The 25806-nt window shown below is 53.8% G+C and overlaps 1 protein-coding gene across 4 annotated transcripts in view; it reads right to left on the bottom strand.

The window, feature by feature from the left end:
• BCL9L (BCL9 like) overlaps positions 1-25806 on the bottom strand; it is a 60655-nt gene that overhangs the window by 5608 nt on the left and 29241 nt on the right. For 3 of the 4 annotated variants that reach the window (XM_064398009.1, XM_064398007.1, XM_064398008.1), the window contains exons 2-7: positions 7714-8077; positions 5925-6047; positions 4629-4839; positions 3787-3871; positions 972-3363; positions 273-533 (exon numbers count right to left, since the gene is read on the bottom strand). In XM_064398009.1, coding sequence (XP_064254079.1) covers positions 273-533; positions 972-3363; positions 3787-3871; positions 4629-4839; positions 5925-6047; positions 7714-8014 — 3373 coding nt within the window. In that variant the 5' untranslated portion in view covers positions 8015-8077. The remainder of the gene's footprint in view (positions 1-272; positions 534-971; positions 3364-3786; positions 3872-4628; positions 4840-5924; positions 6048-7713; positions 8078-25806) is intronic. The other variant, XM_064398010.1, reaches the window with a different exon arrangement.

Raw genomic sequence — 25806 nt, 5'->3', positions numbered from 1 at the left:
TAAAGGTAAAAAACTTCCAGGTCTTGTGGAAGAAGGACTTCTCAAGCCAGACCAGCTCATGTCCTTCCACCTAAGCCAAAAGCTGATGGACAGCCTGGGCAGAGGGCAGGGATGTGCACAGACTGTTACAAACAAGGGGAAATTTAAGCTATGTGACATGGCAGTCATGGGGAGATCAGAGTTCCTAATACTTTCTCCACCTGCTGCCTCAGGTCCACTGGCAGCAGCAAGACAGTCTGACCCCTTGCAAGCCCACCTCCAGAAGTAGATACCTGACATACTTCCAGGTGGGAGCATGGGCCTGTCTGGCAGCAGCTCATCATCAGAGGTGGCGATGGTTTTGATGGCATTGTGGTAAAGTGGTGTGGAGCTGGGCATGGCGTACTTGGACATCTGGGACATCATCAGTGAGAGGGGGTTCTGGGAAGGGGATGGATCTGGAGAGGAAGTAAAAGGCATGTTCGGATTCATGGTGCTAGAGGTGTTGCTGGCTGGTGCGGAAGAGCTGCTCCGAGGCCCAGAAGGGAGAGAACCTGCAAGTAAGAGCGAGATCAGCTTAATATTGTTCACATGCAATGGCTTACTCCCACCAGATAGCAACCCTGTCCTCTTCTTCTGACAGCAGTGGCCAGAGGAGGCTGCAAAGCACAGAGCTGGCACAGCACAGCACTCTCTGGACTCTGAGAAGGCTCATGCAGACATCCTGCTCCAGAGCAGTGACAGACTTCCACTGAAACGTGCCCCTGACTGCCCAGCACAGACACAGCGTTTGCTGTATGTGTCACAGATCTACCTGAAATGGCCCTGTTTGGACTCCTGGGAAAACATACTTGCTCTGTGAGATGCGGGGCCAGGCACAGGAACACGTGTCTTCCTGCTGCAGAGAGAGCTTGTGGGCTGGAGAAACCCTGTCCACACACTCATCAAAACTAAGCACAGACATGCACTCGCACACAAGACACCCAGCATACCCTGCTCCAGTGCTCCGATGGAAGCAGATGAGTTCATAGTGAGAGTCTGCTTGCTCTGGTTGACTCCTGGGCTGGGCATGGTGGCTTTGGGAGACGGCACCCAACCAGGGGAAGAAACAGCCATAGAAGGGGACTTCAGGCGGCTTGGTGAGCCAGTTGGAGAGCGGACGTTGAGAGAGGAACTCATCACTTGGGGGGACTTGAGGGGTCCAGACTGGTTTGAAGGTGGCATGTTGATCATCTGCGAGGGTGTCTGTGGGGACTTGAGACTGGCAGATGGGGAGGTGACCAGTGGCGAATGCACCTGGCTAAGAGTGGGAGACTTGAGGTGGCCCATACTGGGGGAATTCATCTGGTTGATGTTGATGGTGAGGTCAGAGGGCCGGCGGCCCAGCCCCCGGGAAGGTGCTGGGTGCATGTTGGCCAGGTTTCCCCCTGCTGTGGGAGTGGGATTGGAGGCTGGAGGCAGAGGAATGTGGCTGAGTCTGGTGGTGCCACCGATGTTCCCAACAGGCATGGTGCCCTGCTCAGGGCTGAACATGTCTGAGCCACTGCCCATCTCCTGGGGCAGGCTGGGATAAGACCCTTGCCCTGTCGAGAAGCCTTGCTGTCCTTGGTTGGGGAACTGTGAGGGAATCATCATTTTCTGGGGTCCCGTTAGTATTGCACTGCCATTGCCATTCTGAGCCCTAACCCTGGCCAGCTCCTCAGGGTTCATGCCCTGGTGGGGCATCATTTCAGGGCCCCTCATCTTCTGGGACATCATCATCTGCTGCTGTGGGGTCATCTGGACATTGAGGTTCATGTTCATGTTCATATTGACATTCATGTTCATGTTGAGGTTGCCAGGGCCCATGGGTGTGTCCATGTCCCGAAGGCCTGACTGACTCATAGGGGGGCTCAGCATCCCCCGAGTGCCTGCAAAATCCATTCCCATTGGGGCACTGCTCAGGGTCTCACCCGTTATCTGCCCAGCAAACATGGATGGATCCATCTGCCTGTGAGCCTGCATCATCCTCTCCATTTCCATGCCCTGGCTCATGGAGTTGCTGGATATCCCCATGGGCCTCTGCATTGCCACTGGGCGTTTCTCCATGAGCTGATGCCGCAGGATCTCCTCTCTGGCACGGGGATTCATAAACCTTTCTGGGTCTCCTTGCCCTGGTGGGTAGGGCAAGGTGCCTTGTGGAAAGTTCCCAGGGCCTCCCATAGGAGACATATCATCGCTCCATCCCATGCCAGGCCTGACTGGCCTCTGCATGGCATTCATGGGCCCAAGAGCATCCAAGGGCATGTTCTGCATCCCTCCAAAGCCAGAGACCCTCTGCATTTGATTCCCAGGGAACCGTGGGCCAGGGAAGGGTGGCCCTCCCCGCAGCTGCAGAGGGTCCTGCACATCTATGGGTCCCCGCAGCTGGCTGCCCATCCCTGGTGGCCACTGCTCTCCAGGCTTGCTGTGGTAGGGTGGTGGAGGCCCACGCATCATCATGCTCCCCATTGACTGAGGGATCATGATCTCCTGCATGGGCCGACCATGGATGCTGATCTGCTCCTCTTTCCGTCGCTTTTCCTCGTAGTACTCTTCCTGCAACTTCCTCCAGGCCACTTGCTCTGGTGTCAGGCTGTCCTGGTTCAGTCGCTGCATCATCATGTTCATCTGCTGTCCCATGTCAGCGCCAGGGTGGTGGGGCACCTCATGTTCCAGGCTGGGCCCACCAAGGCTCTGGGTCTGGGAGATCATGGACTGCAGAGGCTCTTCATACTTCTTCATGCTGGCAGGGGCCGCAGGGGGCTGGGCAGGGGCAGCCTGTGGCTGAGGGGCAGTGCCCCCCTCGGCCGCATTTTGGCTGGACTTGAGGAAGGGCTCAGCCTCGCCGCTGCGCAGCAGCAGGCGCTCAATGTCCCTCAGGGTCTGCAGAGAGCGCTCTCGGTGCTCCAGCTGCTCCTTTGAGAGCCCTTCTGAGTTCATGGTGTTCCTGGGGCCCAGGCCTGCCTGCCCATTCCCCGGCATCCCTGGGCCCTCTCCAAGGAGGCTGGAGCTGGGTGTGCCGGAGGAGTCCACTTGCCCAGGCTGCATGGTGCTGGCAGATGCAGTGGGCGTATTGGGATGGTTACTTCCAGGCTGGTTGTTGCTGCTATTGTTCCCCAAAGAGTTGGGAGTCAGATCTCTCCGGCCATCTTCACTTGTCCCTTCCTGGGGCAGGCTGCTGGGCGCAGGCAAAGGTGTTTGATTGATGGCCTGAGGTGGTGGGGCTGGAGGCTGTGGTGGGGGAGGCTGTGGCTGTGGTTGACTTGCTTGAGGGGCCAGTGGCTGGGACTGTGGAGCATTGGCAGCAGGAGGGTTAATTGGAAGTGGCTCAGCAACGCCCAGCACTTTAGGAGCAGGTGGTGCCTGGCAGAGAAAAGGGGAAGAAACTTGAGCAGGGGAAGATCCTGGGGAGGTATTCTTCCCTGCACCCTGCAGGAGACCTCTCTGTCCCAAAATTAAGCCTCACGGTAGTTCACCTTCATTCCTTGCAGGAAAAAAATGTAGGTACTACTACATGATCTAGGAACGCACAAGCAGGTACTCTGCACATGTGACTGCGGGGGAACATGCCACGGCCCATCCCCAACTTTTCACAGCTGACAACAGCAAGGACTTGTGCCAAGGACTTTTGCAGCAAAGCAGCTTCCCACCCCACTGAAAGGGCATTCTGGCAACCCCTTCTTTCACAGCTGAGCCAGGAGATGGGGGAGAATTACCACATCAGACTGGAAGGGTAATAGTCGTTAGCATGTGCCAACAGGAGCGATTGCTTCACAGGTGGAATACCTGGTCTAGCTTTGCCCGAGGGACATTCTGCTGATGGTAGGCCAGAATGGAGTCAGCTCGGCCCTGCAGGACAGCTTCTGCAGCTCTGGGGAGAGAGCACAGACCACTTGAGAACCCAAACCACTGCGCCCCATCCTACCCACCCAAGACCCCTCTGTTTTTCAGTTCTGCAGGAAGAAAGAAATCCCTGGAGGTAACCGAGGGGGAATGTTCTCAGAGTCCTTGCATATGTCCTGCACAGCCCCCAGTGAGGATCTCCAACAGATGATCACTTGCCATTCAATTTCCCTCTTCCCATGTCCTGTGACAGGCTTTGCTTTGTGCCTGCTGCCCTAAGGTGGTTGTCACCAAGATGCTTTGGAATCTCCCACACTGAACCTGCGCTACAGCAGAGCTCTAAAACTAGGCTAGTTTTAGCCTAGGCTAAACAGACTAGACTAAACTAACTTCTAAGACTCTATGGCTGAGACAAGACAGGACAGAAGAGAGGAACTGTGTGGAGAATACCATGTGTTACATTACACTCGCTGTCACACCCTCCCCTTAGACACTTACAAATCACAACAGCAGCCCACACTGCTTTGGGAGAATCATTTTGTTGGATGCCAACTACATGGGCTCCACAGTGGGTGAAACGGAGTGCAGAGCCAGGCCTCACTGGTAGGAAGTGGGCATTTAAGTCCAAGTTTGTCCACCTGCAGCGACTGGCAGCACACCTCACACACCCCAGAGGTTTCCCACCCAGTGCAACCAGAGAGACACGGATTTCTCCAGCTCTCTCGTGCTCACGTGCTGCATGCAGCAGGCAGGTGTGGCAAGGCCGGCCAGGGTTTACCGCTTACGTGTTAGCAAGGTGCGTTGTAAAGACGTAAACAAACTGTGAAGGCTGCTTCCCTGTTCCGCCGCCTCCGCCTCCCGCAGCCTCCGGCCGCAAGCCAGGGCCAGCACCATGGGGCACGCCGGAAGCGCTGCTGTCGCTCAGGTTAGGCAGCGGGTTGGACCCTGGGCCAAGCTGTGGGGCCGTGGACATGGCAGGATCTGCTACATGACAGCCTGCGGAGAGAGCAGAGAGCTGCGGGCCCGGCCGCCAGCAGGGAGCAGCGCGGCCCCGCCGGCCGGGCCCGCGCTCCTCGGCTGCGTTAAACTGGATCCATAATTAATATTACTAAGCGCTGCAATTACCACAGGCATGCCTTGCCTTCCTCTACCTTAACCCAGCTGGCTCCCTGCTCCCCTCCAGCCACCTCTCCCCTGGGCAGCAGCTTCTGCAGCCCGACCCAGCACTTACACCGGAGACACTGCTGGGTGTGGGGACACTGCCAGCCCCTGCCCCTGGGCACCGTCACCCATTCTGCCAGGCAGACCTGGGAGCAGGCTGACAAGGCAAGCAGCGATGTCCCTTCCCGCACAGGCTGTGCACTGTGCTGAGAAGTGCAAGTGGATGTTCCAGAGACAATGGCAACGATGTGCTGGGAGGCACAGAGGCAACCCTCTTCTTGCTTTTCTACACGTACATGTTCTCCAACAGAGAGCATGGGGATCTCAGGCCCCACAGGACCTTGCCCCGTCTCTCAGATATTCTCCCTGTTACAGTCTGGAAGCAAAGTGAATTGTAGATATAAAATGTCAAAGAATGCTGATGCTTTTGGAAAACAGAGGAGACCTACAGTTCATTGTCCCAAAAAAAGCACACCTCAGGCCAGCTCAGCTCTGCCTGAACCACTGTCAAGACCCCAAAGAGCCTCTTTGCACTCAGCTGTCTTTACAACACAGCTGCAGAGAGAAAGGTGAGTGGCCTGGCAGAGACTCAGCTGCTGCAGCAAGAGCAATGCACATTGCACTCTGGCTGCCATTATGACCAGGGTAGTGTGGCCAGAGCAACGTACAGCAGGGACATTCAACCTCAACACCTTTCCCTCCACCATGCCTGTAGCATCTCCACAAAACAGGTCCAAGGCCTCACTGCACGGCCAGCATGCTCACAGCACAACGACCACCAACTGCACAGGGCCCCACAACGCTCAGCTGAGAGAGCACACACAGGCACAGCTAGAGGTGCCAGTGTCATCAGCCCTCCTGAGCCACAGGAAGGACCTGGCTCTATCCAAGCTTAGAGCGCTGAAGGGGCAGCCACTCACTGTGTGCACTGCTGATGGGTTTGTCGTCTTCCTCGCTGTCCGGCCCAGAGCACCACTCATCGCCGCTGTACGGCTGCTTCCTCTCCAGCACGCAGCGTCGCTTGCTGCGGGGAGCCACCTCGCCTGCAAAGGGACAGGGCCATCAGACCTCGAGGGGCTGAAGGGCTGGGCTCCTGCCCAGCTGGGGCTGCATGCTGGCAGTGCCAACCCCACCAGCATGCACTGAGCAGTAAGCCTTGTGCTAACATCTGCCCAGCACTGGTTAAGAACCTGAAGCATCTGCTCAGTCTGGGCTACTTGTCTTAGCAGCCAGATCTAGTGAGACTTCCCTGTGAGAGCCAAAGTTTCAGAATGAGATGCATTTCATACTGCCTGAAAGGAATCTATGCACATAGGATGTATCCACCTGCAGTTCCAAACTAGAGCTTTGGACATTAACTGTAAATTTAAAGAGTCTTTGATTCAGCAATTAAAGGATGGGAGGGCACATTCACATCCTTTGTAGGAACAAGAGACAGACTCTGCCCTTTGTCAACATCAATCAGGCAGGGGCCTTCATGCTTCTCTATAAACTTGTATGCTCCCTCCACGTGTCCGCCCTCTCAGATGGGACTGATGCAGCTCAGAGAGGAAGTGGCTTGCCTAAAGGCACTTAGGGACTCAGGGAGAGCAATCAAACACAGGATGAATAACTTCCAGTTGTGTGCTTTAACTAATGAAACATCGTCTGGCCTTACTTTTTTTACATCGTCTTTTTTACATCATGACCATATTCACATGACCTGTCAGTGCATTAGGAACATAGGAGATTCGGGAACTTCTTATCAGGCCATTTTAATAATTTTCCTGTGGAAGTGTGGTTACAAGACAGCTCTGGGATAAAACTGAAAATGCTTCTGATCAGCAGTGTATGGTTACCCCTGTAACACTACAGGAGAAAGCCCTCCTGGTGGCAGGAAGCTCATTCAGGTACATTCTACCTGTTGTTCCATGGCACAGCTCTGGCCTAAGCCAGTCAGGCAACATGGCTTTGACTGTGAAAACAAATCCTTAGGGGGGCACAAGCCAGAACTGCAGCTCTGCAGACTGGGTGTGAGTCCTGGCTGGAACCGAGGGCACCACTGGAATTTCTCCCCCTACAACTGTTTGTGAGATGCTCAAGTATCCCACACAGCCACTGAGCACAGAGCTTGATGGAATGCAAGAGGTTACAGGGAAGGCCACTGAGGACAGGGTAGGCAAAGGGTTTAGAAGCACTGACTCAGCCCTTTTCCAGAAGCCACATGCTGTAACACAAGAGTTATCCACTGCTGATGAAACCACAGAACTGTTTAGACAGTGACCCTTGCAGCACCTCCTTGCTAACCATGACTGAGTCGTTAGACAGCTGCAACACCACAAAGCAGCTCTCTACCAACAACAAGAAGATAGAAAACAACTCAGATTCAAGTTAAAAGCTTGCACATTGCACATGCAAGGGCGTTCAGTGTAGTTTCATTGAACCATGCTGTTGCTTAGATGGCCTCAGTAGCCTGTGAAAACCAGTGCCAGATTCTGGGTGTAACAAATGGTTTAGGGAATGAAATGCAAAGCAAATGAGAATTCAGCCACTCTGGTCCAAAAACTGCAGATGTCACAAGCAGTGATGCAAAGACACACAGGCAGCCAGAACAAGCCTGAACAGAAGACCCAGCACAGAAACCAAAGATGCTCCCATCCCAAGTCCTGCCAGGATGTTTGTAGCAACTGAGAGGAGGACATGCTGAGGCAAGGTCTAGGAGAGCATTACCTTTTGATTCTGTGTCCTGTGATGGGGTGCTGGCTTCTCGCTGTTCTCCAGAGTCCACCGAGATGCTTCGTTCCCGCTTCACCTTGCCCTTCAAGGAGCTGAAGTTTGGGACAGTGTTCTGGCTGTTTTTCAGTCCAGAGTTGCCAGGGGAAATCTGAGTGGCCTTGCTGCCATGGCTGCCTGCCCCCACACCCTTTGAGCCCAAGTTACAGGTGGGTGCTTGGCTCACATTGTGGTGCTGGGCCAGGGCACTGCTGCTGCCTGCCTTGCCATGGCTGGGCAGTTTGTTGTCAGGGTGCATTGGCTTGGCTAAAGCTTCCCACAGTGCCAGTGGAGGGAGCTCGCAGGCCCTTCAATCAGAAACCTGCAAGAGAAAAGAGCAGCAAGTCAGCACGGTGCCCCTCACACGGGTGCAGCTGCTGGGGGCACAGCACAGGACCAGAGCAGTGGGGCTGTTACTTGGTCACAGGGCCAGACAAAGTCCATGGCAAGGTACAACCCAGAGCTGCTCATGCTGGGAATTAGCCCTGGCCCCTTTGAGCAAAAAATCCTGCTCTGCAGTTACTCACTCACTGGTGAGTAGAAGGATGCTCAGAGCTATTTTGCAGGTGTTTCCAGAGCTTAGACATCTTTGTGACCCTAGAGAGAAATCGAGTGCCCTACTGTTGTCAGGGATCCCCTTTGCTGATAAGTAAGTTTCCTCTGTGCTGCAAAACACACAGAAGACAACTAGACAACTGAGCAGACAGTCTTGACACAAGCCTATAAAGAGAAAACTGGGACAGAGCAGGGGACAAAGGCTGAGGCAACCAAGAAGGAGGCAGTGGGTTCCAAGGCAAGGACAGAGATGGGAAGTGCAGGCACTCATCAGACAAGCTCTGCCTCTCCCAGGGGCCTGAGGGACAGTTCCAGCTCTGCTTTAAGGCTCTGGGTGAGGGGGTGTCCACTTTAGCAGGAGCTTCCAGCCCAGGAGGATGATGCAATGTGCCACATGCCTGGATGATGCTCTCCTGCTCAAAACCCATCTCAGCTACCTGAATAGCCTCATAGCCTGAGGCAGAGTTTGGCAGAGAAGAGGAGGTTAGGGCAGAACACAGAGGTTTCTGGGCTGAGGGACATGCACGCAGCTGAGCAATGCTGCAGCAGCCCTCCTTGCAGGATCTAGTTGCCTTGGCAGAGTCTCATGCTCACACTGGGAATATTCCCCTTGGAACTGTGCATAGGCATTAGAGATGACCGGGATGCAGTTCTGTATCACACTGTGTATTCTGGAAGGCCACCACAAACCCTTGGTCCAACACACAACCCTAATCCTGTCACAGTCGTTTTTACTTCTTGGGGAAGCAGAGGGAAGGGGAGTAAACCACATGTTCATGGAAGCTGAGGCAGTACTCTGTTTGCTCACATCTGCTATATGCTTTGCATGACACCTCACAGTGCACCCGAGAAGCTTCCCTGTGCACAGAATGAGAAACTTCCCAGCACACAAGGAAGGGGGTTGCTGTGGTCTGCTCCTCCCATTTGGACCACGCAGGCCAGATGCTGTGCACAGATTTCTTCTGCCACCCAGGGACAGGAAGCACCAGCTCCAGACCAAACCCCAGGTGTCTAAATAGTACTGCAAGAGCTCAGCAGCACTACACATGCTGCTGCTGGCTTGCTGAAGGTGAGCCTGGAGACAGCACTAGCAAAAGCCAAGTGCTTGCTCTGCCAGGCAAATTACTGCACCCTTGCAAAGAAAGCAGAGTGAAGCACATTTGGCAGACCCATAATCCCCAAAGATTGTGATCACCACAAGGCACAGGCTGCAGCTTGTCATGCACCGTGAGGGAGTCCTGTGCTTGCAGAAAGGCTCTTCTCTGCAAAGGGGTCTTCTTGGCACCTGCCTCCCTGCAAGCCGAGCCAGGGCTGCTGGCATGCTCTGCAAACAGTGCTGTGGCAGGCTCGCCCAAGCATTCTTCCTTAGTTATGCACAGCTTGGCCTATCATTGCTTCCCAGCTAGGAGTTGCTAGCTGCTCCCTCCTCCTCCACCTCCGCCCCACACACCTCGGTGAGGGCTCTGCTCTAGCCTGGAGGAAGATGGTGAGCTACGGCGCTGATTAATTTTCACAGCACATAAGGGAGTTGCTAGCCCTTTAAGTGTCAGCCAGTCTCGCTTGCTCACTCTTGTTCTCCAGAGACCTATTAATAGCAGCTGGAAAGATCACATCACTCTCTGGATATTTATACCCCTCATTCCACACCAGGAGAGATTTATGTCAGAGCTGCTGTCCCAGTGCCTGCCCAATTGCTCTGTCAAACCACTTGCAGGGGGAGGGGAGTTGAGCGGGGAAGGAGACACGGAGAGGGCAAGCAGGGAGGAGGAGAAGGTCCATATGGCACAAGCTGCAGCATTAAGCACACATGCTGCCTGCAGTCGCTGGCTGGCCAGCCACAGGGAGCCCTCAGCCCCCTGGAAGAGGCTGCTGCCAGACAGCATTCCAGAAAGCAAGCCCTGCAGCAGCTTCTGCTGCTGGTGGCCCAGAGCCCTCCCCCAGCTCCGCTCTGCCGCACTCGCAATCCCTGCAGCGCTCTGCACCGCAGCCCTGAGGGTCACAGACCCAGGGACACTGGCTGGCTACACCCGCTGAGGACGTGCTTCCCCTCCACGGCAGGCTGGGAGATCCAGGTCTGCCTGCAGCACATCTGCACGGGCATGATATTGTGTTTGTAACACATCCCAAAATGCTTCACTGAAAATGCGAATGCTCAGCAGCACTGCAGCACAACCCCAGCACGGTGAATACTTCAGGGAGGGAGGAAGAAAGAAGTCCAGGGCCCTGAAAAGGCCACACCTGCAGAGTCCAGAGATAAACCTCCTGTCCCTCTGGTTCTCAGATGAGACTGCATGGAACACACACTTCAATCGCAAAGGACCTGGCAGCTGCCATGACAAAACCTCCAGGCACTGCCTGCAGCGTGGATGAGCCCCATCAGCTGTGAGGTTCCTCCAGAATTTAACATTTGGGGGGCACCTACCTTCTTTCTTTATTTTGGACTAGGCTGCTGCTCCAGGGAGGTCATTCAAAACCTTGCCTGAGGCAGGATGGAAAGCTACCCTGGGCTGACAGAGGGACCTGCCTAAACTTTGCAAAGCCTTCCTCTTCTGCTGTCCACTCAGAGGGATAACACTTGCCTCACAAGTCCTAATGGGACAAATGCAGAAGCAGCTGCCTGAAGATTCTGCTCTGCTTTCAGGAGTAGCAACAGCTGGATTCTGTTGCAGATGGATAACAGGGATCCGCCTCAGCCTCTCATCTGTCTGGCCGCAGCATGACAACAGGCATCTCGACGGCTGTAAGCTCCTTCCACATACCCTGAGATTCAAACTACACTTCAGCAGGCATGCCATACATCTGGGCCACGGAAGAAAGTAGATACAGTGACACCAGGAGACAAACAATTCAAAACATCTTGAAAAGAACATGACAAAAAGAAGGCTGCACAGAAATCTGTCTTTCTCGGCAATTTAGCAACACACCCACTCCAGCCTGGTACTTTCAAAGACAATAGCAAACTTAATTCCCAGTGGCTAAAGCAAGAGATTCCTGGTTTCTGCCCCTGGCTACCACCAATCCCAAGCAAGATGCCTGGGTTTTGGGTGCCTTGATTCCACCATCGTTACACAGGGGACAACCCAGCCAACCTCATGCAGGGAGGGAGGCTTTCAAGGCACAGCAAGTATCTGTTGAACAAAGGGCTACATCCAAATGCAGACCGTGTTTGCACCTGAAAAGCCACAGCTTTAAATCAAAGGCTGGGACCTTAGCAGACACTAAATCTTGAAGCAAAATAACAAAAACTGCTTTCAGGAAGTCTCCTCCAGTGCAGTCTGAACAGCAGCAGAGGGAGAGAAGGAGCAAGCTCTGGGCAGGAGAGACTGGGCTGGATATTTGCAGTCTGGGAATAACTAGCTGATAGCTGAAGAAACCTGAAACCCCCGCTGCATTCCCGGAAGACTTTCTGGTGAATCATGCTCCCGCTCTCTCCAAAGGAAGATAACGTGGATTCCCAGCACAGCTGCAAAGACGAGGAGCCCACACCTGCCACCAGCCTTGCAGCTTCCACATCTGGGGGCTGGCTGGCACTGCTGCTGAGCTGTCCCTCTTGGAAGAGGCGCCAGAGGGGAAGCCAGGACAGCAGAGCCAGGATGATTCAAAAAGGCAGGCACTTCACCACCCTCCCTCCCATCGGATGCTGGGAAGAGCTCTTGTGAAACTCAGATGACCACCAGGCTGTGCACGCACAGTGGATACCAGAACCCAGGCCTGCTGAGCTGTGCTGTGTGTTCCACAGCCCACAAAACCCAACACACAAGACACCCAACATCCTAGCAGTTCTTGGAGTCGTTTTGGCAGGCCCTGCTGATCCCCTGTCATTTGGAGCTGTCTTGAGAAAGATGAATTTCTGTGGGGCTACTTGGCCACAAATCTCAAAGGTCTTTAGTAGAACAAAACCTCAGATTCATGTTCCCCTCCACCTAGGGACACACATCCCATGTAAAGTGGGTGGAAGCTGAGGCTCAGAGACAGCAAGGTGAATTGGGAATGCCATTTGTTTTCTGACCAGCACCCTACAAGCTCTCTCCTGTAACAGCTTCAGCCCAATCAGGGTTAGAAGACCTTTTCTAGCCCTTACTTGTCCCCCTAGTTAAACAGTTTCTCCCACTCTTCTCCTCCTTACTGCAGCACTAGCCAGAGCCTGGTTTCCTATCCTGTGCTGAGGCAGTTTCCAGGTCTAACACTAAATTTGCAGATCCTTCTAGCTTCCCAGTTCAACTGGTGTATTCCCTACAGAAACCCTGCATGTGCCAAACATTACTCGACAGTCACACGCAGCTCCCTTGGGATGATAACAAGGAATTGCCTGACACAGTGGCTAGTGTGCATCTGGCTAGGGACGGGCCAGCGAGAGACCTGCAGGAAGCTGCAGGTGCCCCCCGGGAAGGGCAGCACAGCCACCTGTATGCTGCAGCTTGGCAGACTGCAGTCGAGTGACAGAACCCAGCAGGTCGGGAAGCAAAGCCAGAAATCTCTTCCAAAGGTACTGCTGCTGCTCAGGGAGCTTCAGTTTCCTCTGAGGCAGGATCTCATCCTGCAGCGTATGAAATCTGGCCAGGAACATGGGCTGCTGTGACAGCTGGACACCCCATGCAGCCTTTGGCTGTGCTGGGATGCACAAAGACAAGCTCATCTGTACATGAATGAAACAATTTCCCTGAGAAAACCCTTCTGGCAGATAACACCATGGGCTGCAATGCAACACAGACCTCCCTGGACATTTGCTACGTGGGATGAAGAGACCTCCTCAGGCATTTCCACTGTGTTTGTGCACAGGGGTTACTGGGACCGGGCAAGTAATGCTAAAAAGCCTGGCTAGTGAGCTGTGCCTCACACTGCCTCTGCTATACCAGCTCTGTGAGCAGCAGGGCTCACAGCTGAGACCTTAAACCCACACCTTTTCCACAAGAATTGCAAGGGAGACAAGTCTTGCCTAAGGTCACAGGTAAACAGCTGATGTAGCTGAGCCTATGAGGACAGTGTTTCACCTGCATCTGGATTCAGTGACCACCTTAGGATCCTTTGGCAATAACAAAAGAAGTCTGCAATGCCAGCAGTGTTCAGGATTGGAACCCAGCAATGCCAGAACTTCCTGAGGAGCTTCCAAGCTTTAACACAACAGTTTCTGCTCTTCTTTTTACAAGAAAGTCTCTTTGCAGGGCTCTGTGACGCACTAGCCATGGTCAGCAGGGAGGGCCATCACACTGGCAGCCTTCCCTACCCCTGTCTCCAAGCCAGAGACACAAGGGCTCCCGTCCAGAAGCTTCATATTTCCAGGGTGCCCCACCTGTGGGCCCGAGGGGGAGCCCGTGGGACAAAGCCACTAGATGTCACCGTCACCCAGGGCACACAGAGCCCGCCAGGGCTGAGCAGGGCTGGGCACGGCGTGTGCCAAGGACACCTAGGCAGCAGAGCCATGCACCACATCCCTACACTCCCTCACATTAAAGCAGCACGGAGATGCCTGCTGCACACTGCAAGAGAGGGCTGGACATCCACCTCGCAGAAAATCTCCCTGAAACACCAGCTCTCCCTTTGAGCTCAGATCACTTTCCAGCCTGAAGAACGGCACAGTCTTTGCAGACAGGGCCCCACAGGACACCCTTGTGGCAGGGACCCTCCTGCCACCTCTCTCAGCTCCAGGTACCCCACCTCACCCTGCTGCACGACCAGCGGTGCAACAAGTTTGCTCATGGCAGAGAGCTGGGGAAGAGCTGGACTCTTCCTGTGCCCAATCCTGACACTAAACACAACACACAGAGGATACACCCACACAAAAGGAAGAAGTTGGAACATCTGCAGGCCTGTGAGGTGCCTGCATTGCAGCACCATGTCTGTGCAACTGGGCACACACACGTGTGTAGCCCAGCACAGCTGGGAGCTGGCAGAGGAATGCAGGAAAGGGGGGAAGCAGGGTAGCTGCCCCAGCACCTTGCCCCCACACTGCCCTCTGCCAGCCCGGGCTGCAGGAGAGGTGCAGTGAGCTGCTGAGCACTCCTCCAAGATTATAAATACCAGGCCCAGCAGCAGCAAATGCTGGGCTCTATAATTAAACCACGGCTGAGGTCACTTCCTTTTCCCAGCAGCTCCCTCCAGCCCCCACCCCCTTGCCTTGCATTTGCATGCCATCATGACTAAGGCACATCAGGGTGTAAGGTCATAGGGGAAGCAGCTATGCAACTACCTCGCAGGAAATTCCACCCTGGGAAACCTTTCACCTTCCCCAGCGCAGAGAGGATCAGCACAGGCAGCTGATCCTGCAGCTGAGCGGTGGCAGCTGCCTGCAAGCAGTACTGGAGCTACAGTGCTGGGCTGGGAGGGAAGGGAGAGACCTCGAGGAGAGGGGAGCCACTGCTCTCCATCCAGCTTCACCACCAGAGTCTGGGCTAGCACCCATCTGGAGAGGTTTCCCCACTGTGCACCCCAAGACTGCAGCTGCTCTGCCTCCTCACCATGCTTCACCTTTACCCCCAGAAGCCTCCTCCATACATAAAGCTGAAACTCCCCAGCTTCTGCCACTCAACAGGTGCAAAAAGCAGCACGGCCTTCCCCACAGACCCAGTCCCGAGTCTGGGGGGCAATTCTGCCCTTATGGAAACACTCACACTCACACTCAAACACTCACAGAGCTCCTCCAGAGACACAGTGATCTAACCCTGGCCAAGCCTCCAACCATCCAAAAGGAAACCAGCAAAAAGGAGTAGGAATTGCCCCACCTCACTAACTGCATCCTTCCGGGGAGGCAGTGAGCCCTGTGTGGCAGCAGATGTACAGCCAGGGATGGACAGAAAGCCCAGAGGCAGCCTGCCTGGGGCTCCCCGCACAGAGCCCCTCTTCCCCACCAGGAGAGAGATCTCATTAACTTATGACTGGCTTCTGACATTCCTCCAGCTCTGAGGTTTGCAGCAGGCTTTGGGGTTCGCAGTGGTCCTTGTGGCCAGAGGCCAAGTGCCCAGAGTCCAGCAGATCAAGCTCTGAAGCAGCATTGTTTGCACTAGGTACAGTAGCTGGGGTCATCAAGTGCTCACAACTCAGCCCTTGGCCCTCCACAGTTGACTCTAGTTCTGCCCTTATTTAAGAAACAGAACATATTAAGAAAAGTTATTGCAACAACAAAGACCGGGGTACAAAGGAAGGGAGAAGAGTGCAAAGGCTACTGAGTGGGAGGAAATAAGAGATCTTTTGGGAGCAGGATAGCTGTTTAAGTAATGATATAAACAAGTTAGCATCGGGGTGTGCAGAAGAACTAGTTGGTGACTTTAACAAGGCATCTATTAGGTTTCTAAGTCCTCAGGTGTTTGGATTACCAAGCCAACAGGGTCGCCATCTCTGAAGACTGACATCCAGAAAGTTTCCTGTACAGAGTCTTAGCATGCTATTCAAATACCTCTTCCTCTCCGTCGTCCCACGGATTCTGGAGAGGAAGTTTGTGACAGAGCAGGGGTGCTGAGGCAGCCCTATAGCCCCTGGAATCAGCTGATCAGGACACAGACGCAGCAGAAAGCTGTGGGGAAGCACAACTGCTATGGGAGGACAGTGCAGAGCCAGCGAGCAGAGCGGGACACGATGGCCCAGCTCCTCTGGCCAGCGACAGGGTACTTGTTGTCCTCTCCAGCACACGGATATTGTGCTCTGGCTGCGAGCCTGCACCCGCAGCGAGGCACGCCTGTGCCCTCCAAGACTCTGTCTCCACAACAACAGGAACCAGAAGCCACAGCAGACCCCGAGCAGCTCATTGGCCCGAGATCACATTACAGGACAGGAAGGAAGAAGGCACTTTGATCAGTCTGGAATTGCTTTAAACAGGTTCTACACCGATATCTCAGCCACTGGAATTAACCCCCCACCACCCTACATGTCCTGTTCCTAAAGACATGCCCTGCTCCGGCATGCACATCGGGGCCCAAGCAAGCCAGCTCCTGGTGGCTGCTCCGAAGGAAAGCTCATGGCAGAAAGCAGCCTAGAAGAAGGCAGAGAGCCTCCCAATGCCTTGTCAGAGAAAATCAAGGCTCAACGGGGTCCTACCTCTCTGGTGTATATCTTTAGCACAGGTACATGCTAGCTGTCCTCAAAGCAGCAGCAAGAGGCAATTTTAGAGGCAGCTGGCAGAGACAGGCTGGTGCTCCCCTCCTCACACTCAAGGGCAGTGGGAGCTCCTGCCCCATGCATGCCCATCCCGCAGCCTGCTCCCAGCAGGCAGGGGGTTAACGATGCCCAGGGAGCTGCAGGAAGCCTCTTCCTTGCCCTCTCAGGAACAATGGGGCCATTGTGGGAGGCCGGGCAAGTGTGGGCAGATCCCAGGACTGGCAGCTACCCAAGTGGGCACGTTGTTCCTGCCAGGTTTTCTCTCTGCCTCCTCAGGTAGGAGGAGAGCGGGTGGCTGCCAGCCCTTCCTGTGGGCCTGGAAGAACACTGGCCAGCCCAGCCACAGGAACACCACGTCAGCATGGCCCTGCCAAGCAACCTCTCTCCTACTGATACGTCTGGGTACAAAATGCAGTCAGACAGCCACAGACACAGAGCTGCCAGATGACACCAGCAGGCACAAACCAGACTGTGAGCTGGCAGAGCGCTGCCAGCTTCACACCTGGGTATCCTGCAGGATCAGCTGTGCTTTCGGGATACGGGGCAGGGGGAGGTGCTGCAGGAACCAAATGCAGTTTTTCTCACCATAAAGTCACATTTTGATTGTGGGTGCAAGTGCTGACCTGGGACCAAGAGCTTCTGGGAAAACTGAGAACTCCTCCATGTGACACACAGGCGAGCAGTGAGGACACAACTGTGTCGGGGGGGACTTGCTGCCCAAGCCCCCGCAGTCTGAAAGCACAACAAGTAAGCAAGGAAGCAAGCAGCTCCAATATACTTCCCCTCTCTACAGATTTGCATCTCCCATGCCCAGCACATCAGTGTACAGAAAACTCATGGGTTTTCTGAATTCACACCCTCAAAGCACCGAGCTGATCCCCAAGGCAAGATGAGCACTCTATGTCACACTCCCAGACTTTTCAGCAGAGCTTCATGCCCCCTTGGGCATGGAATCAACAACAAACCCAGCCCACTGAGGCATACACTGAGCATCTGTACGAAACCTTTGGCCAAGCACCTGACTCTGGACAAATAGCCTGACTTAGGGCTGCTGCATGCCGCCTCTAACATAGGAAACACTTCTGGCTGGTTCACAGGAGATGCAGTGCAAAGACAAGTGGAAAACAGCCCTGTAAGGCTCAGCACTGCCTCCCTGGAATCTCCATGCTAGGCACAAGCTGGCAGGCAGAGAGCAGCTCCAAGTATGTGGATTAGCTGAAGTCCCAACAGAGGAAAGGTGCAGCCCAGGTGCATGCCATGTGTGCCACTGTGCACAACCACGGCAGCTCAAACCCTACAGGATCAAATGCCTATGATCAGTTTTGAGGGAGGAATGTCCTTTTCCACTCAATGCTGCGGCTGCTTCCCCCATCTCACAGCTAGACTCAATCTCCCAATTTTTAGGAGCACAAATACAGACCATCGTTCTCGGACCTGGCAGCACAACTCTGCCAGGAGCAATCACTTCTGTTTCTTTTTTATCCAGTCTCAGTGCCCTGCACTAGCTCCAGAGGTGCCACTGCTCCCTAATTTTGCCAGAGGCACACTGAAAAGCAGCTTGAGCAGACTCACACAGCTCCCCAGGTCTGCACCCCAGTTCATGCTTTCAGAGCCAGTGTCTTCTTCCCTGCAACTCTCAGATAACTACTCTGTCAGTTCTTTACATGTCCCACCTGAGGGCATGGCTTTCTTCCTTCCCCCCGATCACCTTCTCCCATGTCTGATACTCAGCTCTGTGAAGGCCACTTCAAGACATGCCAGACAAATTAAATACAACACTACCTCAGACCCCAAAAGGGAGGCTAGATGCTCTCGAAGAAAGGACTGCAAATAGAGCTGTCACTGCAAGCCTGCCATGCGCCTCACTTGGCAGCCAGCTCTGTTCAACAAAGCAGCACAACCCCCAGATGGGTTTTGGTCTTCCCTAAATGCTCAAGCACAAGAGTCCAGGATGAGGGCAGGTAAAAACACTTGATGGATCTGACAGGGCGGGGTTTAATCTGTATCTCTTCAGAAGGTGGTGTGCCTGAAAGAAAACACAGTATCTGCTTCCAACAAGGAAAAGGAAGAATCTGGATAACCTTTTGCTAAAAGAGAAAAAAAAAAAAAAGAAAAAAAATCAGGGCAAGAGGGACAAAACAATCTTTGTGCTCATTCTGCTGGTCACGCAGGCACAGGGCAGCCGCAGTACCCGCTGCCCCAGCTTGGTCAGCAAATAATAACCACAACCAGCCCATTTTTACCAAGGCTTACAGAAACCAGGCTCCATGGTCTAGGGAAAGCTGCATCCTCTGAGAAAGAGGTAGAGCATAGACAGGATTTCCAGACTACACTGATAATCGGCTCACAGAAACCAGATAGGACAGCACACCCTCAGAGGTCATCACTCGGCTCTACCATGTTTGCTCCAGATGCTGTCCCTTTAAACATGGCTCCAGAGACCACACAAGGGTTAAATCTGCCTATAAATATCTGTTCTCAGCAGGGCTGCTGCTCTGAACCCTCCAGCCATCTGTTCTAGCTTTCCCCCATCTAAGACTCTAACATCTGAAACACGCTTACAATTCTTAGGAGTGCTCCCAAAAATAGACCAGTGCCATGGCTTAGCTGCGCTGCCGGTGTCTGTGAGCACAGGAGCATGCACACTGGTGCCCGTGCCAGCACAAGCCCGGAGTCATGCAAATATGAACACGTCTGCCTCTGTGACAGCGAGCAGGCCTGCACCAGCATGGCTCTGTTTGCATCCGTGCTGGCGTGGGTGTGCCTGCTTAACTGCAAATTCATGTGAATCCGCGCGAGCGTGTTCATGCTGGTGTGAACCTGTGTCTGCACACGTGTGCGTGTCAGCGCCAGCGCGTGGGCGGCAGGCACGGTGGGAGCCTCTCTGCTGCTGCCTGTGATGGAAGTCCTGCCTGCATCCAGGCCCTGGCACTCCAGTCTAGACAGGGAGCCTGCCCTACAGCACAGCAGGGAACAGAGGACACCAGCTCTCCTGTTCAGTGCTTGGCTCAGCAAATTCAGCAGTCCCACCTCTGGGCACCAGGACCTCGCTGCGAAAGCAAGTGGAGCCTGATATGTGTGAGGCCCAGGACACACCATCCTGCTCACATCCAGCTGCAGCTCGCAGGGTTTTCTCAAACACTCCAGAAACAGCACGGGCAAGGCTGCAGATGTAACAGCTTCGGAGCAGAGTGGGCTCCAAGCCTCTCATAGCTCTTTCCAAACATCCCAGACATGAGTGGGTTCACCCTTCTGACTGCCAAGTCCATTAGCCTCACTCCACACGGGCAAATCCAGGAGACAACAATCATCTTCATGGTCAAACGCAAAACAGGAAATGAGCTGTCAGCTCCCAGATCTGGACATACTGTCCAGGAGCAGACAGACCATTCTCCTGAGCATCCTCAGGACACAGCGCTGCCCACCTGCTCTGTGCCAAACACAGCTCATTCTCGAGCTCCCATTATTCACTGGAGACCATCACAAAGAAGCTCAGCCCTGGCTGCTGGCCCTGCTGACACCACATCACAGGATGATGTACATGCACGGCCCCAGGGAGGGGACATGCAGTGTCCATCCTCCACAGAGTGACAACAGCCCGAGGACGAGACAGCAGCTACGTTTTCATTTCTAACTACTTCCACAAGAGTGATTTTCCCCTCTAGACCAAGTAAAACTACAGACAAAGCTCCAAACACACAGTGGCTGGCTGTGCAGGATGGGGCTTTTTGGGGTGCTCCAGTTGTACCAGCCCCTGTACCCCATGGTGATGTGATGGCAAGCACCTGCCACAACACAGCACACGTGGTGCTAAGCCTCCCTGTCCAGCACATGCACACACAGAGCCCACGGTGGGTAACACTGTGGGGGGCTCCCTCAAAACTGTCCCTAGAGGGATGGCCCAGTGGAAGGGACCAAGTCCACTGAAGTGTCATTTGCCTTTTTCCAGAGTGCATTCAAAAGGGCACCTGACAAGTAGGAAGGTGGGAAGTCAGAAAGTACAAACCACCACAGTTTTGCTCAGGGTTTGCTAAGCTGCCCATTGCCTTTCACCCCTCTGATGTACTGGAGAGAGCTAGCTAACTCCAAGAACTACAAGCAAGACTTCCAGTGAAGGCTAAAATGTAGGTTTCTCCTTCAACTCAGGTGACAACAGAAATGGAAAACAGCTTGATATTCCAGCTCTTCATTTCAGGCTTTGGCAGGGAGATGACCTAGGAAACAGCCTCAGCAGACTGAGTCAACACAGCTGTACTCTGAGAGAGAAAAAAAACCCCATTGATTCAGGTATTGATTTGCTGCAGGAGTTTGTGTTTGTTTAGAAGTTTGCCCATGGGTCAGACCTTGTTACAAGCATCTTTCCTGGTGATGAGGTTAGAAACAGACTGTGCCAAACTCCAGTCACCTGCCTGGGGAGCAAAATCCAAGCAAGTCTGGAAGTTAAGTAGTCCCTCAGGGATGCTTCCCTCCTCCACTCCCTCAACTTTAAAAACCATGTTGTTGGGTGGAGGAACACCACAAACAGCTGTAAGACAGCACAAGCATTTTGAGGAGTCCAGCTAGGTTGTAAACAGAGGGGCTGAAGGTCAGGCAGTTTATCAGAAGTTTCAGATCATGAGATGGAAAGGATTTAAACAGCAGATCCATTTCTGGATTATTTTCCCCACCCCTATCTGTCAGAAAGAGCACTGGGATTTCGAGATCCTCACAGGTTTGCAATTCAACCAGGCAAAGACTGAAAAATGAACCAAAACTGAACTGACAAGTCTTGTTTCCTTCTCTCTGGCAAAACCAAAAGGTTAAGTACCAGGATCGAGTAGACATCCACTAACAGAGACAATTACCAAAAGCACTGCACACAAAAAGTTCCTGTATGGGGTTGGGTCCCCAGTGTGCTCCATGTTTGGTGGGAAACAATGGTGTCCACTTCAGTACCTGGCCACAAGTGTCAGCAAACTGCAGGCCACTATATTCTTTTCCAAACCTTTGCCCCTCTTCTTGTGCTTTGCATGATTGCTGAATGAATGACCACAAATCAGTTCAAGGGAAAAGGGTGTCAGGCACAGTGATTCCAGAGAGACACTCAGGTATTGCTAAAGAGCTCTCCTCTTCCCACACCTCATCAAGCCTATGGGCATAAGCTCTTAAGAGACGGGAAAGAGAAGTGACGACAGGCACTAGGCAGGAGATACACCCCCAGTACCCCCCTGACCTGAAAACTCCCCTTACTGCTCAGCAAGTGTGCAGCATCCGTTACTCTCTACTAATCTCCAGTCCCAGAAATCTCTGCCAACACCAGGTCCCAGCACTGCTACTTGCTTTTCCTCACCTCTTCTGAGTTGCTGCCATAATTCCTGCAGGAGCTGCAGATGTTTGCCCACTGCAGCACTTCCACAGCCACCTCCAGCTGAACCGTATAGCAGACCATCAGAGATGGCACCAGCCATCAGAGAAGAGGTGGGGGCACAACTGCATGTGCAGAGACATACATTTTGGGGAATAATAGAGCTATTGTTCCCCTCACGTCTACATTCTGCATGTGACATGTGGCAAAGATGCTCAGCCTTACCAGCAACTTGTGGATACCTTTCCTCACTGTGCTCTTAAGCCTTTGTCCATCTTTCAGTTCCCTTCATTTCAACAGAGCAAAATATTGTGAAGGGTTTACTTTGCCTTTAACATTTCTTAGCCCATCACATCCTTGCTAAAATAAAAACCAGTAAATCAGTTTCTCCCCTTCCCCACTTTTGCTGCCTTGCAGTATGTCCCGTGATTAAGCTGTGAGGCAGGACAGAGGAAGCAGCAATCTAGCTCAGACCAACGTGGGTATCCTCAGCTAGTGTGAGGCTCACAGCAGGCAGCAGCTGCTTACTCTCATGCAGCCCCCTTGCTGAAGTACACAGAAGCCAGTCAGACTGGAGAATTTGCTGCATTGTATGCATTTGAAATAGCAAAAATCAACATAGAAATCAAAATTTAAAAAATCTGTCTCTGAAGCCAACCGGACAATTTGCATCTGAAAACTTCTCTCTGGAGGAGCCTCCTTTATTTACAGCTAAGTTTTACTTCTGTAGGGTGCCACATGCGAGCTGGGACACACACTGAGATTCCATGACTTGTCATGATCTGTCACACAGTTAGGCTGGAACTAAGGCTTGCCACAAGGAAGGAGGGAAGCAGCAGAGTGAGCACTCAGATCACACCTGCTCCACCCCCTGCACCACCTCCTCTCCACCCTGAGAATGGGTAACAAGGCTGCCCACGTATGGGGCTACAGAATTTGGATGCCCAGGAATTAAAGATGTTGATGGCCAAACCACAGGCCACAGCAAGAAACCCACTCCTTGTGCTCCTGCTCTCAGGACACATCACCAGCAGCCCAACAGCACGAGATGCTCGCAACCTGGGCAGCTGCCCATGCAGAGTGCCACCAGAGCAGCCCAGCACCCCTGGGTCCCCCTACAAGATGTTGGCTGTTCACACAGGAGTGTTGTTGGCTCCCATCTTCCCCATGGAAGAGACAACTTCAGGGCACATTTCAACCAGACACCAACAGCAGGCAGGAAAACACTCAGGAACCTCACACGGCTTCCTGCCCCCTGAAAGCCAGCCCACGGCCAGCACAGCTTCTGGGTGTCAGGGTCCAAAGGAGACTTGACTCTCAGCTCCCATCCTGCCCTCATGGCCTTGGGCAAGGCACTTCACCTCTCCATCTAATTGCCTGTAGACAGCAGATGCTGCCATCAGCCTGCAAAGGCCTGAATGCAGCAGGAGCTGCCTCTCCTCCCAGGCAGCGTCACTGTGAGCAGAAGCAAGAAGGCAAAGCCAGGCTGCCCTCCCATACCTTCTCTCCCTAGGCTGATTCTGAAAATAAAAACCAGCTTCCATTTGTCCCAGCCCCAAGAGAGAAGGAGGCAGAAGAGGTTTGTTGTAAATACATGAAACTGTCGCTAAGTGAAGGAGAAAAAAAATCCGGGGGGGAGGGGGGGTGGAACAAGGGAGGGGACAAAACCGCATTTTTACTTCTGGTGGCCAGCCAGCTGACTGACTCAGCCAGTTTGGTCGCTTGCCATATAGATTTAAAAACAAAACCAAGCCTCGCAGAGAGAAGGGGGTTCGGATGAATGTGCTTTTTTTCTTGTGTTTCGAGTAAATCCTAGACCAGCGCAGGATATGTTTAGGAAAATGGCTTCCCTGCCTCATTGTACCCAGGGGTGCAGCACAGAGCAAGGCACAGCACGGGTCTGCCAGTGCAGTGTGAGACTCCAGCTAAGGCACTTTGCTCCTGGCTAACCACTGGGTCTGAAAAAGAAGGGCAGTGAAAGCCCTAAAGCTCCAGGGCCACCCTCAGAGCTGGTGTCCTCCAGCCACCTCCAGGGCTGGTGTCTTTGGTCTGGGTGCCCAGGCAGGTGCCACCTGCCTGGGGGTGGCACGGCCAAGGCTAAAGTGACCTGCTCCATCCAGTGTGTCCCACCTCTGCTGGGAAGAGGGCTGCACAGTCTAGGCTGCCTGCTGCTCCTGGGCTATGGGCTACGGCTGCATTCTGGGGGCACCTCCCCACCTTCGCCTGCCTCTCGCCAGAGGAATGTGCACAGGAGGTGGGAGGAGCAGGGAAGAGGCTGTTTTGAAATACCAGCTCCCATTTTATTTATCTGGATCCCACAGTGCCCATGGCACGGTAGCCACTTGTAAGAGTGTTCTGTTCCCAAAGTACTGTACAAACAAAAACACGTGCTCCCCACACCCTTTGCAGCAACTCAGCATGCTGGCATGTTCAGCACAGCACCAGACAGGCAGCGCTCGCTGCCCCGCGCCAACTCGGCGCTTCCATACAACTGGATGGTCACAAAATCCTATGTGAATAACCAGCTCTTGGCACTTTCCAGCTGCAGCAGTCATTACAAACGCTAGCTGGTGAAGGAAGCCTCACGAGCCTCCCACGCAGTGATCTCCCATAGAAACTGGCCAGCCTCCCTGGCAATTAATCTGTCGCTCACTGCAGGGAGCGCAGACAGAATAAGTTACCTAAGGAGCTGGCGACAGGTAAGTGCAAACCCTGCTCCTATTCCCACTTCAAGACAGCAGAACCGAGGCAAAGAAAAACCAAGGCCCTGTCCAGAGCTGCCCCAGCCATCAGCAAGGCCAAGAAGAAAACCTTTGCTCTTTGGTTCCCAGCCTCCAGCATGGACAGTAAGACAATACTGAAGTGTGGTCCACCAGCAAAGGCCCATCTGGCCCCATGGGGGCTCAGAAGAGGGATGCAGATGTGCACCCTGCAAGTGGGAGAAGCAGGTACAAGATTCCCCCAGGGATTGCTGCAGCAAGGCACCTGGAAGGCTGCTGCTGCCTGCACTGGCTCATGCAGAAAGCAGACAGACAGACAGACACAGCCAAACTGGATGGGACCCACCACTGCAGGGTGAGGGGCACTGGTTCCACTGCTCAGGAACCAGTGGCTGGAGCTCTCCCGAGCCTTCAGCCTTTCCCAAGAAGGCCTGCCTCACTTTATAGAGGTGTGTTGGGCTTGAGCAGGAAAAGCACAGTGTGGGGCTAGGGACAGGGTAGGGGAACAACAGGCAGAGGTTTGCAGCGAGCTAAAAGGGGAGATTTAATAACTGTTGGAAAAAATGGCTGCTTTATTGCAGGCAGCTTGTAAACCCTGGAGCCTGAAGGTCTGGGAGTAATTTCTCCCTCCCACGTGCTGGGCTCAGTTTGTACTGGGGGTCAGAGGCCAGTGCTTTTCCAAAGCATTCTGGGACAGACGCCAACTGGAGCAGGCTGCTCAACACCACTCCTGCAGCAGGGCCTGGGCTGTGAGCAGCAGGCTGGAGCTACTATTAACCCTTTGCGGGGCAATTTCTCCCTTCCCCCTCTCCTGGCTCCATCCCTCCAGTGCAGAGAAGACAGCTGCTGCAGGGCACTGGGGCCACCCCAAACTAGTCTGGGCTAGGGAGGCCACTGGGCTCCCAAAAGGGCCAGCTGGTGCTTCAGTGCTGCCCAGGGCCAGTGCTCAGTTTCCTGTGTGCTGGCTCAGCCTGCTCCTGACCCATCAGTGACAGAGTCCTACCTGTGGGTCCAATCCAGGAGCTGGACTCCTTGCAGAGGAAAATGAGAGCCCAACAGAGTGACAGCTGAGCACCTGAGGTAATTCTTGCACCAGCCTTGGCAGGGAGGGAATGATAACTCTAGGAATGCACCCAGCACCACCAGAGAAGGAAGAAGAGCCAGGTATGGATCTCCTTGAGCCCAGTCCCTGCAGTCCAGACACCTACACCTGCCACGCCACTTCCTTCTGGGAAGCTTTTGGGCACAAAGTCACAACCAGAGGTACTAACCAGGAGAGAGTGCTCCCACGTCAAGGGTCCTGCTGGACTCTTGGCACCCCTTCCCTGCTCAGAGGAAGGATGT

This window comes from Passer domesticus, chromosome 23 (genome assembly GCF_036417665.1).
Source record: "Passer domesticus isolate bPasDom1 chromosome 23, bPasDom1.hap1, whole genome shotgun sequence".
NCBI classification, from domain to species: Eukaryota; Metazoa; Chordata; class Aves; order Passeriformes; family Passeridae; genus Passer; species Passer domesticus.
This window is presented reverse-complemented; position numbering and strand designations above follow the sequence as displayed.